This window comes from Bubalus kerabau, chromosome 3 (assembly GCF_029407905.1).
Source record: "Bubalus kerabau isolate K-KA32 ecotype Philippines breed swamp buffalo chromosome 3, PCC_UOA_SB_1v2, whole genome shotgun sequence".
Taxonomy (NCBI): domain Eukaryota; kingdom Metazoa; phylum Chordata; class Mammalia; order Artiodactyla; family Bovidae; genus Bubalus; species Bubalus kerabau.
Window position 1 is genome coordinate 169,917,709 of NC_073626.1, and position 12,735 is coordinate 169,930,443.

Consider the following 12,735-nt stretch of genomic DNA (forward strand, 5'->3'; position numbering starts at 1 on the left):
TTCTTTCCAATTTTTGACTTTTCATTCTTTATCTCACTGTGTTGACTAATATCTTCACTACAATAACCAAGAAGGACAACAGTGGTCATTCTTTCCTTGTTTTTGATATAATTACGTATTAGCTTTCTCCACTAAGTATGTTGATTTTTGGACTGAATTTTAATTTTTCATCCAGTGACTGAATTTTGAGATTTGGAGAAGTCTATTAGAAAGACAAATATTGAATCAGCATTCTTTATTCCCAGTGGCAGATTGTTCAACGGGACTGTTGTTGAAGTTTCAAAGGACATGCAAACTCAAGACATTTTTCAGCACAATTCATCAAAAAATGAGAAAGGCTCTTTTTTTGCACACATCTATTTTATTTAGCACAATTTCTCCCATCTAAAAATTAGATTTTTTTATTTACAAATACTTCTAGAAATCCCTAAAACGTCTATTTAGGTTTTTCTGTTTTAGGCAGACATCACACTGACATGATATTAAAACACCTCTCTGGAGTCAAGATAGTGAGTGATAAGTGATAGTTGCTCAGTTGTGTCCGAATCTTTGTGACCTCATGGACTGTAGCCTGTCAGGGTCCTCTGTCCATGGGATTCTCCAGGCAAGAATACTGGAGTGGGTTGCCATTTCCGTCTTCAGGAGTCATGACAGGAGTAAGTTTATTGCCTCTCCTGGGACCACTGGAAATTGGCATGAATGTCATTCTGTGGCCACACAGGAGTGTCTGAAGCTACTCCTGAGGTAGAGGTTCAACAACAAAGCTCAGCAGAGCACAAAGTGAGAAGCCAACTTGAAAAAAATTAAGTGGTGATATTAACAAATAGCAGCTTGCGAATAATACTGTGTTCTCAGGAGAGAAAAGGAGTCCTTACAAATGGGACAAAGTCTTACAATTTTCTCAAGGAACTGTATGTTTTAAAGAAATATATTTAATGGAAGAAGGACAATGATTCATGTGACAAAAAATGTCCATTGTGTTGCCTAATTTGGTAAAATAAAACAAATATCTAATAAAGGAACAAGGTCACTTCAGTTAGTATTTTTGTTCACAGCTGGGGAACATCAACTGAAGGATGACTGGGTTTTTTTCATGGTTTGTTTCCACACCATGTGCGTATCCTTCTAAGCGATCAAAACCAGAATTTTCCAGTCATGGCTATTTATTGGCGTTCCCCGACATGGGCTGTTGAATTGAGATGATAGCCCTGGTCAGCTGCATCTAGGTCAGTTGGGCACATAGGTATCTAGTCCAAAGCTGAACTTTTCTGGTTTTGAAAATGTTCGTTGGAATCTAGACCTGTGAAGGGTGTTAAGATATGACACTCCGTATATATGTGAGTGTGACCAGCAGAGTCCTTGCTCAGAGGCTGCAGTGGTTGACAGAGGTTAGAGCTTTGCTCATTAGACATTCTTTGGTTCCTCTGGGTGTGGCCTATAGTGATTCTGACTTGTAACAGCAGAGTTCTGTACTCTCTTTCGGCATGCGGCTGAGTAGATAATGTATATGCTTCTCATTAGGAAAATGCCAGCAATGGCTGCAAAGTAACTTCCATAAACTAAAAACTAGAGAAAAACAAATCGAGTGAATTAGACACACATGAAATATGACTGTCCATAATAATACACAGCGATGCTATTGATTTGCTTGGATTATGGGGTTACTGAGACTTAGGGTCTTAATACAGATCTTTTAGATTTGCATAAAACTTCCTTCTCCCCTTTTAGAAGAACCAGGTGTGAAAGGATAAGCTATGCAGTAATTAAGAGTGTGGGCTCTAGAGTCAAGATTGCTTGGGTTAAATTCTAGCAGATACCACTAATGGTAAAAAACAAAAACACTAAATCCCACTGATGTATGTGTCCATTTTTGGAGAATAGTGCATATATAGTGTCTCCAGGACTGGATTATAAACACAGGTTATTTTTCACCTGCCTTATCGCCTTTATTTTGGAGCCATATGTAAAACGTGATGCTGGTCTAATTTTAAGTCTCTCAGTGCTAAAGGGAAAAGGGAAGTAGACTCGGTAAGCATGTACTCCTCCCCAGTGGCATCTTAGTAAACCTTGGTCCTAGACCATGGGAAGAGGAGGAGACATAAGGGGGGACACAACGGTAAGTGTCACTTGATGGGGCTTTAGGAGCCAAAGCAAATGCTAACCTATAGTGATTACTGCTCAAAATCTGCTTGATTTTAGAGTTGGTAATTAAAGGAATGGCTTAATTTAAAATCTGCCTAGCCAAGAAATTCAAGACATTAAATACTGGCAGTGGTTAGGCTGAACAAAGCCCTTTCATTCTACGTTCCCCCAATTACATGAATAGGTAAGTGGAAGTATTGCAACATACCTGAATGCTTATTGGAAGCCCCAGTCCTCCCTGATCTACTACGATTACAGTTACAATGGTCTGAATCACCAGGGCAATGAAGGTGTTGATTCCAAACACCAGGGCATAGCGTTCCACACTCAGATTAACAGCGATCTGAAACCTATCATTCAACACGTAATAACTTTTAAAACATGAACATACATGGGATTCTTATCTTTAAAAGAGACTGAAGAGAAAGTGTCTTACTAACAGCACTTTTTGTCTAAATCTCCTCCAGTGTAGATAAACAGTCAGAGCAGAGAAAAAAAAAATATATATACTTAAAGGCTGAATTAAAATGTAGTTAAAGGAAATATGGCAAAATTGCTCCTATCCAATTTAATACTTTCGGAGATTAAACCTAAATGTTCTAGTTCTCATAACTTGAGAATATGGCAGGCTATCTTATCTTAGACACTGTTTCACAGTGCATTTTTTAAGAAAATCAGCAACATCCAACCTAAGGAATTTTTTGGACAGTTATTCTTTTTATTGTTGACTCTATCGGCAGTTTTAAAGTTTTGTAGATGAATTGTTCTTTGGAAGATCCAAACCATGGCTGGTGGTATAACTGAGTGAATCTATAACTAACTTCTTCTTTTTTTTTTTTTTAATAATTATATAAATTTTGAAGTCTTATTACAAAACCCTTTTGAAAGGCTGGCAAATATATGATATTTGCAGTTCTTCCTTGGAATGAAGGTAAAAGGCTTTGGGTTCTGAATAGTCCTAAAATGAAAAGAAATAATGTCGTTCTACCTTAACAAAATACATTAAAAAAACCCTCAAGACACATGAGTTTGATACATTAACCTGACTCTGTTCAGTGGAAAAAAAAAAAAAGAGCATGCCACAAATTTCATCTCTTTCCTATGTTTCATGATCTTTTCTCAGGGTCTTTATATTTCTGTGTTTTGTCAATTACTTATCAAGCATTTTTCACAGATTAAAACCTAAAATTTCATACTACTTCTTTCATGTGTTTGAAATTCAAATGTTTCTTATCTCTTTCAGTGAAACCAAATCATATTTCCTACACTCAACTTTCTCTGCACTTAAATGTGGATCCAAATTCTTTTAATCATTAAAAAAATCACTGGGATTTATAGTTTCCCATGATTTTTGCATTTACTTTTTTTTCAGTAGCCAACGTCTTATGACGGGCTGAGAATATTTTGTTTCATACAAAAGTATATGCCTGGAATTGCTCTAGCAACCAAGCGAAATTAGAGACGAAATCTCAACTTAATCACAAATCAAATCCCATCGTACTATGCAAACCAGGAAATTGCTTGAAATAAAAATTATAAATGACACTGTAACATGCCTTTGGTTTATGAACTTACAAAACATTTTTCCTTGCTGACTAATATCAGCAATATTCAATGGATAAACAATTGAGTGAAAAGATGGCTTAACTGTGCCTAATTTAATATGAAGTAGTCAACATTTACTATTGCATTGATTAAAATCCTTCCAAAGTTCTCAATGGAATTACAGGAATACAGAAAAGAGAACATGGTATTGTTTTAGGAGTGAGAAGAAATGCTAAGTAATACTTACACTGCTATGGTGATAAGGAGCATGTAGACAGTCTTGAATATCAAATAGCCAGTGTAGCACGCCCATATGTTGGTCGTGTAATGCATGAGAAACAGAGAGCCTGCACTGACAACTGAGAAGATGGCCAGAGCCAACTCTCCCAGAAGATCCCAGTTGACTTTCACGTAACCCACCGCAAAGGCAGCCAGAGCCCCTACAGAGGAAACATTAAGGAAGATCCAATACATCCAGTGAAATATTAACATGCTGTCTTAAGAATTCAGGTTTCAGGCAATTCTGAAAGAGGAATATATTACTTACACAATTTGTGAAAATAATGTGACCCGCCTAAATGGGGATTTATCCACTTCTCAAGCATGTTTTCCCTTGGCTACTCTTTAATTTCTATTCTTTCAAACATCAAGTTGTCACACTTTAAATTAGCATCAACTATATGCCAAACACTGTCCTATACATCAGAAAGGTTCCAGAGGGACCAGAAAGGTTCCTAATCATCAGAGTGGGGAAAAAAGATACATAAACTCAGTTGCTTAATATAACAAGCTGAGGGCAGGGATAGATAAAGATGAAACAATTGTTCTTGCAGTACACTTAGCCTGTTCATATATGCCTTTCTTTGTTGTTTTTCTCAGCAATATGTTACAGATATATTGCATTGGGTAGTAAGTTTTAGTCATTAGTACTAATCTTCATCTTTCTTCTAATCTCCATCCCAATGTCTTCAAGATTTGGCTTAATCTGCTTCAGGTTTGAGGTGAACAAGTTACAGAATTTAAGAGATTGAGTATTGACAGAAATTAGGGTTAGTAATTATAGTTCTCTTTAAGGAAGTGAGAGGTATTTATGTTTTGAATTACTGAGATTTGATTAACTTTTCCATATGTGATGTAGGCAAGAACCATTACTACAAAAGAAATAAAATTACTTTTCTTCTCAGAACTTGAAATGTGGAATAAATAATTTCAGTGAACCAATTCCAAGACTGCCCTGGTTTCTAGGAGTTTAAATGTAAGTCTTCTTAAAAGGGAAACAATAGTAAAATGGATGCCACATGAAGTTTCTGAAATTTTTTTGTAAAGGAGGGTGTGGAAATCTCCTACTTCCTAGAAAATATCTTCAAAGTCTTAGCTGAATTTAAGTTTCTGTTAACCAGGATATAAATATTTATTGCAGAGTGAACTTCAAAGGCAGACTTCTCTCTGATATTAGAATCTTGACTCTCAAATACCTTCCACTTCTGATTTCAATCTCGTAAGAAAGCTAATTTTGGAAATGTGTGGTGTAGAACCTGGAATTGCTTAAAGACCGGGACTAGCTAAATCAAATTCTTTATTAACAAAATGCTTCCAGTGAAAATTTGGAAGTCTTACTATTTCAGTTCATTTTCTAAGATAACAGAACACCTTGTTTATATATTAATACACAATGCCCATATTCTTTTTGATATTAAAAACAATCCTGAAAGAAAAGAGGGCATTATTAACACTTTTCTTGATGAGGAAATGGAATTTTAGGAATCTGGTTAGAATGTAATCACTTGGTGTTGAATCCTGAACTCCTGAGTTACCTGTAACACATTAAACAGAAATGTCGTGTCTCTCCTTTTCCCCCATTGCCTTCTATTCCTGAAAACAATTAATATGCCTTCTGAACAGACTTAATTTACCACTGTGGAGAATTCAGCAACTGGAGAAATGAATTTAGTTTGCGGGGGTGGGGGGGTTGGGGATTGGGCAAGAAAGGAAGATAGATCAATGTTTACTTACCTCCAAAGGTTGCAATAGCTTCTACTGCTCCATTATATACTGAACTCTGGGATGGTGCTTTGTAATCCCACAGGACTTGGACATAGTTCAAAACCTGGTTATAACCTGCTGTGGAAAAAGCCCACCATAGGGACCAGTAAAAAAGATGTTTTGAGGAGTAACACTGCTTCAAATCTTGTACCCACTGCACAAAAACTCTCAGAGCTACATTTCCTGGCTTTGGGTTGGTCACCTGGCCATCATCTGGGTTCCCTGAATCAGTGAACACTTCTTTTCCCACTGGTTTGTGATCCTTTTGAGGTTCCTCTGAGACAGCGTCCGTTCCTGGTGGCTTTGGAAGGGCTTCTTGGCTGGGTGTTGCATGAAAAAACATGCTCTTCTTAGGCATGGGTAGGAAAAGTGAGAAGAGGAAGGCCACGGAGACAGAGGCCAAGGATATGACGTTGAGGTAAAAGTAGGACAGGCCGGCCAGGGATACCAAGAGCTGGGCCAGCACGGAGGCCGCCGTGTAGGCCACCAGCGTGACACTCCTGCAGTAGCCGCTCACCTTCTGGTAGTGCTCCGGGCTGACCACGCTGTAAATGTAGGCATAGTAGGCCACCTCGGTGGCGGTGACCATCCCATAGAAGAATTCCAGCACCTGCATGGTCCTGACTCCTTGGCCAAACAAGAGCAGCAGCCAGCAAATGATGAAGCTGATCCCCTGGAGGATGATGACTGGCTTGTAGCGGACATAATCCGTGAGGATAAAGACTGGAAGCAGTAGCGCCAGGTAAGAGTAGGTCCACACGGGGAAGATCTCATTTGTGAGCTGCAGAGGTGGAAAATGGATTCTGTGACCACGAAGCACTGGGAACTGGGGAGGGTTACCTTTCTCAGACTTGTGTATTTCTAAAGTGTTGATCCATGTGGCTTGCCCAATATAAAACTTTGTATCTAATCAGATAGGGTGCTGTGCTTAGTTGCTCAGTCATGTCTGACTCTTTGTGGCCCCCATGGACTGTAGCCCACCACGTTCCTCTGTCTGTGGGGAGTTTCCAGACAAGAATACTGGAGAAGGGTCCCACACCCTCCTTCAGGAGATCTTCCCAACCCAGGTCTCCTGCATTGCAGGCAGATTCTTTACCATCTGAGCCAGCAGGGAAGCCCTGATTAGATAGGGTATCTTCATATGACAAGAAAACAGAATAGAAAACTGATTTTCAAGGAAACCCTAGGAAAGGAGAACTCCCCCACCCCCTCAAAAACCCACTTTATACATCTACATGCATTTCACTACAAGAATATATCAGCTTCACGTGCAATCGGAACTTTGTCGGTTAGTTGCCAAGTCATGTCCGACTCTTTTCAAGACCCTATGGACTGTAGTCCACCAGGCTCTTCTTATCCATGGGATTTCTGAGACAAGAATAGTGGGGTGGGTTGCCATGTCCTTCTCCAGGGGATCTTCCCGACCCTGGGATCGAACCTGCATCTTCTGTGCTGGCAGGTAGTTTATTTTCCACTGAGCCACCAGGGAAGCCCAATGTGAACTATACTAGCTGTATGCACACTAGAGTCCAGGCATACCTCATTTTATGGTGTTTTGCAGATACTGTGCTTTTTACTTTTTGTTCTTTTTATTTATTTATTTTTACAAATTAAAGGTTTGTGGCAACCTGCATTGAGCAAGACTATTGGTGCCATTTTTCCAGCAGCATTTGCTCATTTTATGTCTTTTTTGGTCATATTTTGGTAGTTCTTGCAATATTTAAAGCTTTTCCATTGTTATTATGTTTGTTATGGAATCTATGATCAGTGATCCTTGATGTTACTATTGTAATTGTTTTGGCATTTTTTTAGCAATAAAATATTTTTCAATTAAGGTATATACTATTTTTTGGCATACTGCTATTGCATATTTAATAGTCTTGGAGCAAAAGTCATGCTCAGCTGAGACCATTACTTGCTCAGTCATGTCCTACTCTTTGCAACCCACTGGTCTGTGGCCCACCAGGTTCTTCTGTCCATGGAATTCTCCAGTAAGAATACTAAAGTGGGTAACCATTCCCTTCTCTAGGGGATCTTCCTGACCCAGGGATTGGACCCAGGGATCGAACCCAGGTCTCCTGAATTGCAGGAGGATTCTCTACTGTCTGAGCCACTAGGGATTAGTATGGTATAAACATAACTGTTTTATGCACTTGGAAATAAAAAAAAATTCATGTGACTCACTTTATTGCATTGTTTGCTTTATTGTGTCTGTAACCAAGTTATGTCTCTGAGGTATGCCTGCAAACTAGTTAAAAATTGTTCAACAGACTTGTGGGCTTTTCAGGCTATTAAAAAAATACTATCCTTGCCTTGCCTTAAGATTAACGACACTTCATAAAGCAGCTACAGCATTAGAAGAATTCAGCAACCTTTATCTTTGTGTTGATTCACCATCATGGCAAAAAATTAGCCCGTGCAAGTCTGAATGAACACACACAGGAAGACAGCAAAGAGTAAATCACCCGGCAGAATTACGATGTGGGAACAGTAACGCATTTTGTCTCCTTCCTGGACAAATTGTATGGGCTTCCAACCCCGTTTCTCTTCAGTTCTGTTGATTTATCTGTTTACTCAATTCTCGGTCTCAGCATAATAGTTGTCTCGTGGATTTAGTCAGAAAGGCAGGGGACCTCACTGTTCATTCATGGAAAGCACTGAGGAAGTTGTTGGTCTTTGGGGCATGCTGGGTACAGGTGTAGGTCAGCCACAGCAGCCTCTCTTCTGTGCCCCTTGCTTCCTCCAGCAACCTCAATGGGTTCCCGTGTCAGTGACAAGAGGGGAAGTTCAGTGATTTGAAAGGCTAGTGGGACTGGGCTGCACCTTTGTGGTCTAGCTAGTCCACAGCAGCTCCCTGGTGGCTCATACAGTAAAGAATCTGCCTGCAATGTGGGAGACCTGGGTCAGCAAGATTCCCTGGAGAAGGGCATGGCAACCCACTCCAGTACTCTTGCCGGAGAATTCCACGGACAGAGGAGCCTGGCAGGCCACAGTCCATTGGATTGCAAAGAGTCAGCCATGACTGAGCGACTAACACTTTTTCACTGGTCCATAATGGTTGCAGAAGTAGAGGCTTGGGGTTCGCTGGCCGATTCTGGACCTCTGTCTGTGGTCTGCTTTGTCTTAACAGAGTCATGTTCCTGTCTCAGAAACTCTGAAACAGACCTGCCCCTAAGTGATTTTACAGTGTAGCAGAATAAACTTGCCCTTCTGTCCTTACTGCCTCATCACCAAATAAAACAGTATCAATGACCCTTTCCAGTGAAGCCTCACAATCTGCAGTGTCTTCTTAGCTAGGACTGGAGACTACAGAACCAGCCTAGGGTGATTCTTCAACTAGGTCAGGGCACTTCCTTGTTATACTTATTAAAAAAAAAAGTGGCGGACCTTTTGAATTAGAGAATTGGGACTTTCGGGGAAGATAAAGCTGGGAGATAAACTGTTAATGTCTCATCTGCTGATAAACAGTTTTTCAAAATTAAGTGTCCTAAGGAAAGGCTTCACTGGTGGCTCAGTTAGTGAAGAATCTGCCTGCAATGCAGGAGACCTGGGTTCAATCCCTGGGTAGGGAAGATCCCCTGGAGAAGGGAATGGCAACCTATTCCAGTATTCTTGCCTGGAGAATTCCATGGACAGAGGAGCTAGGTGGGCTACAGTCCATGGGGTGGCAAAGAGTTGGACATGACTGAGTAACTAACACTCTCAACACTTTCAAAGAAATGCTACATTTAAAAAAATATATTCTGCTTATACCCCAGCAAATTAAAAGTTTATTAGGACTAGATCCTGTGCCTGGCAGTGATTGTATTTTAGGATAAGTGTAACAGAATCAATGAGACTTGACATGTTCCCATGCATTAAGCCTAATGTTAGAACTCTGTAAAAGTGAAAATATTTATTATACATGCAATGTGTTCAGGTTTCCCATCTTTGCAAGTGTGAGGAGCGAAGAGTGGTTTGAACAGTTCTATAAAATAACAAATACCATGAAAATGGGATTCACTGAGGTCAGTATATTAATCTTATTTCCAGTTGAATGACACCCTGACTCTATGTCCTTGTGTAAGTCCTGTAAGATTAAACAACATTAAGGTTCGTATGGATATTAACTCACCTCTGCACTGGTCAGGTTTTTATCTGGTCCAGATAAATACACCATAAGGAAGGGTTCTGAGGGTCTCATCATGGAGAAAAATCCAAACAGGCAGAGGATCACAGTGGGATAAATCCAAGACTGACTCTCTGAAGTCTGGAAACAACTCATGGCTGATCAAATGAAAACAAAACCAAAATGAACTGAGGTTTATTCTTTCTGGCATTCTGGATATCATGAAGAGCTGATTTCTAAATGTTTTATGAGAGGAAAAAGTTTCCTCTATCTCAAGCTGACCTGAAAAGGTGAGTGATTAACTGCTTTCAAATATTTCTTACGGAAGCCAGTCAACCCTACTTTATCAACAAACTTCTTACTCATTATTGCTGGGAGTAGAGACCCACTTCATTAGTGCTCTCCATCATAATCCTGGTAATAAGTAGCTACTAATAAAGGGTAAGGGCACGGCAACCCACTCCAGTATTCTTGCCTGGAGAATCCCATGGACAGAGGAGCCTGGCGGGCTACAGTCCATAGGGTTAGAAAGAGTCAGACACAACTGAAGTGACTTAGCATGCAATAAAGGGTAAGGGCTTCCCCAGAGGCTCAGTGGTAAAGAATACTTCTGTAATGCAAGAGGTGTGGGTTTGATCCCTGGGTCAGGAAGCTCTCCTGAAGGACGGCATAGTAACCCACACCAGTATTCTTGCTGAGAGAATCCCATGGGCAGAGACACCTGGCAGGCTGCGGTCCATGGGGTCCCAAAGAGTTGGACACGACTGAAGCGAATGAACACGCACACAATAAACGGTAAACAATGGGCCAATGGACATGTGAAAGTAAGTAAAACATCAGCTAGTGAATCTCTGGTGTACAGGCATACCCCAGAGATACTGCGAGTCTTTTAGACCACCATAGCAAAGCAAATATTACAATAAAGTGAGTCACACACTTTTTGGTTTTCCATTGCATATAAAATTGTGTTTACATTGCACTGTAGTCTATTATCTCTGCAAGACCATTATGTTTAACAAAGCACTGTGCATAACTTCATTAAAAAATACTTTATTGCCAAAAAATGCTAACCATCATTAGAGCCCTCTGTGAATCGTAATAATCTTTCTGCCACACTACCATCCAAGATCACTAGTCACAGGTCACCATGAGAAACATTATAAAAATGAAAAAGTCTGAAATATTGTGAGAATTACCAAAGGTGACACAGAGACAGCTCAGTCCAGTTCAGTTGCTCACTCGCATCCGACTCTGTGACCCCATGAACTGCAGGACGCCAGGCCTCCCTGTCCATCACCAACTCCCAGAGTCCACCCAAACCCATGTCCATTGAGTCGGTGATGCCATCCAACCATCTCACCCTCTGTCGTCCCCTTCTCCTCCTGCCCTCAAGCTTTCCCAGCATCCAGGTCTTTTCCAATGAGTCAGTTCTTCACATCAAGTGGCCAAAACACTGGAGTTTCAGCTTTAGCATCATTCCTTCCAATGAACACCCAGGACTGATCTCTTTTAGGATGGACTGGTTGTATCTGCTTGCAATCCAAGGGATTCTCAAGAGTCTTCTACAACACCACAGTTCTAAAGCATCAATTCTTCAGCACTGAGCTTTCTTTGTAGTCCAACTCTCACATCCATTCATGACTACTAGAAAAACCACAGCCTTGACTAGATGGACCTTTGTTGACAAAGTAATATCTCTGCTTTTTAATATGCTGCCTAGGTTGGTCATAACTTTCCTTTCAAGGAGTAAGCATCTTTTAATTTCATGGCTGTAGTCACCATCTTTGGTGATTTTGGAGCCCCCCCAAAATAAAATCTGACCCTGTTTCCACTGTTTCCCCATCTATTTGCCATGGAGTGATGGGACCAGATGCCATAATCTTAGTTCTCTGAATGTTGAGCTTTAAGCCAACTTTTCACTCTCCTCTTTCACTTTCATCAAGAGGCTCTTTAGTTCCTCTTCACTTTCTGCCATAAGGGTGGTGTCATTGGCGTATCTGAGGTTATTGATATTTCTCCTGGCAATCTTGATTCCAGCTTGTGCTTCCTCCAGCCCAGTGTTTCTCATGATGTACTCTGCATATAAGTTAAACAAGCAGGGTGATAATATATAGCCTTGACATACTCCTTTTCCTATTTGGAACCAGTCTGTTGTTCCATGTCCAGTTCTAACTGTTGCTTCCTGACCTGCATACAGGTTTCTCAAGAGGCAGATCAGGTGGTCTGGTATGCCCATCTCCTTCAGAATTTTCCACAGTTTATTGTGATCCACACAGTCAAAGGCTTTGGCATAGTCAATAAAGCAGAAATAGATGTTTTTCTGGAACTCTCTTGCTTTTCTGATGATCCAGAGAATGTTGGCAATTTGATCTCTGGTTCCTCTGCCTTTTCTAAAACCAGTTTGAACATCTGGAAGTTCACGGTTCACATATTGCTGAAGCCTGGCTTGGAGAATTTTGAGCATTTCTTTACTAGTGTGTGAGATGAGTGCAACTGTGGGGTAGTTTGGACAGAGAGAGAGGAAGCGAGCAAATGATGTTGGGGAAAATGGTGTGGATAGACTTGCTCGAGGCAGGGTTGCCACAAACCTTCCATTTGTAAAAATGCAGAATCTTCAAAGCGTAACTAAGTGCAATAAAAGGAAGTCAGTCTGTGCAAGACCTTCTAGGAGGTCAACCCTAGAACAGAGATTGACTTGGTCAAAGCTTCTATAATCTGCCTAGTACACTTTGCACAGAAACCTCTGACTCTGAAATCTTACTTAATATGCTGAAGGTATTTATTTACACAATTTCTCTCCATCAGACTCTTTCCTTGTTTAGTATTGTGCTTGACACAAAACAGACATCCACATTATTTTTATGTGTCTATGATCTGGGAATTAATAATTCTTCGGT

The 12,735-nt window shown here is 40.4% G+C and overlaps 1 protein-coding gene across 3 annotated transcripts in view; it reads right to left on the bottom strand.

The window, feature by feature from the left end:
• Positions 1-209: 209 nt before the first annotated feature.
• The window catches only part of SLC19A3 (solute carrier family 19 member 3), a 29,408-nt gene continuing 16,882 nt past the window's right edge, over positions 210-12,735 (bottom strand). For 2 of the 3 annotated variants that reach the window (XM_055573659.1, XM_055573658.1), the window contains exons 2-6: positions 9,845-9,996; positions 5,701-6,511; positions 3,935-4,127; positions 2,351-2,492; positions 210-1,566 (exon numbers count right to left, since the gene is read on the bottom strand). In XM_055573659.1, coding sequence (XP_055429634.1) covers positions 1,405-1,566; positions 2,351-2,492; positions 3,935-4,127; positions 5,701-6,511; positions 9,845-9,994 — 1,458 coding nt within the window. In that variant the 5' untranslated portion in view covers positions 9,995-9,996 and the 3' untranslated portion in view covers positions 210-1,404. Of the gene's footprint in view, positions 1,567-2,350; positions 2,493-2,812; positions 3,101-3,934; positions 4,128-5,700; positions 6,512-9,844; positions 9,997-12,735 lie in introns of those variants that run through there. The other variant, XM_055573660.1, reaches the window with a different exon arrangement.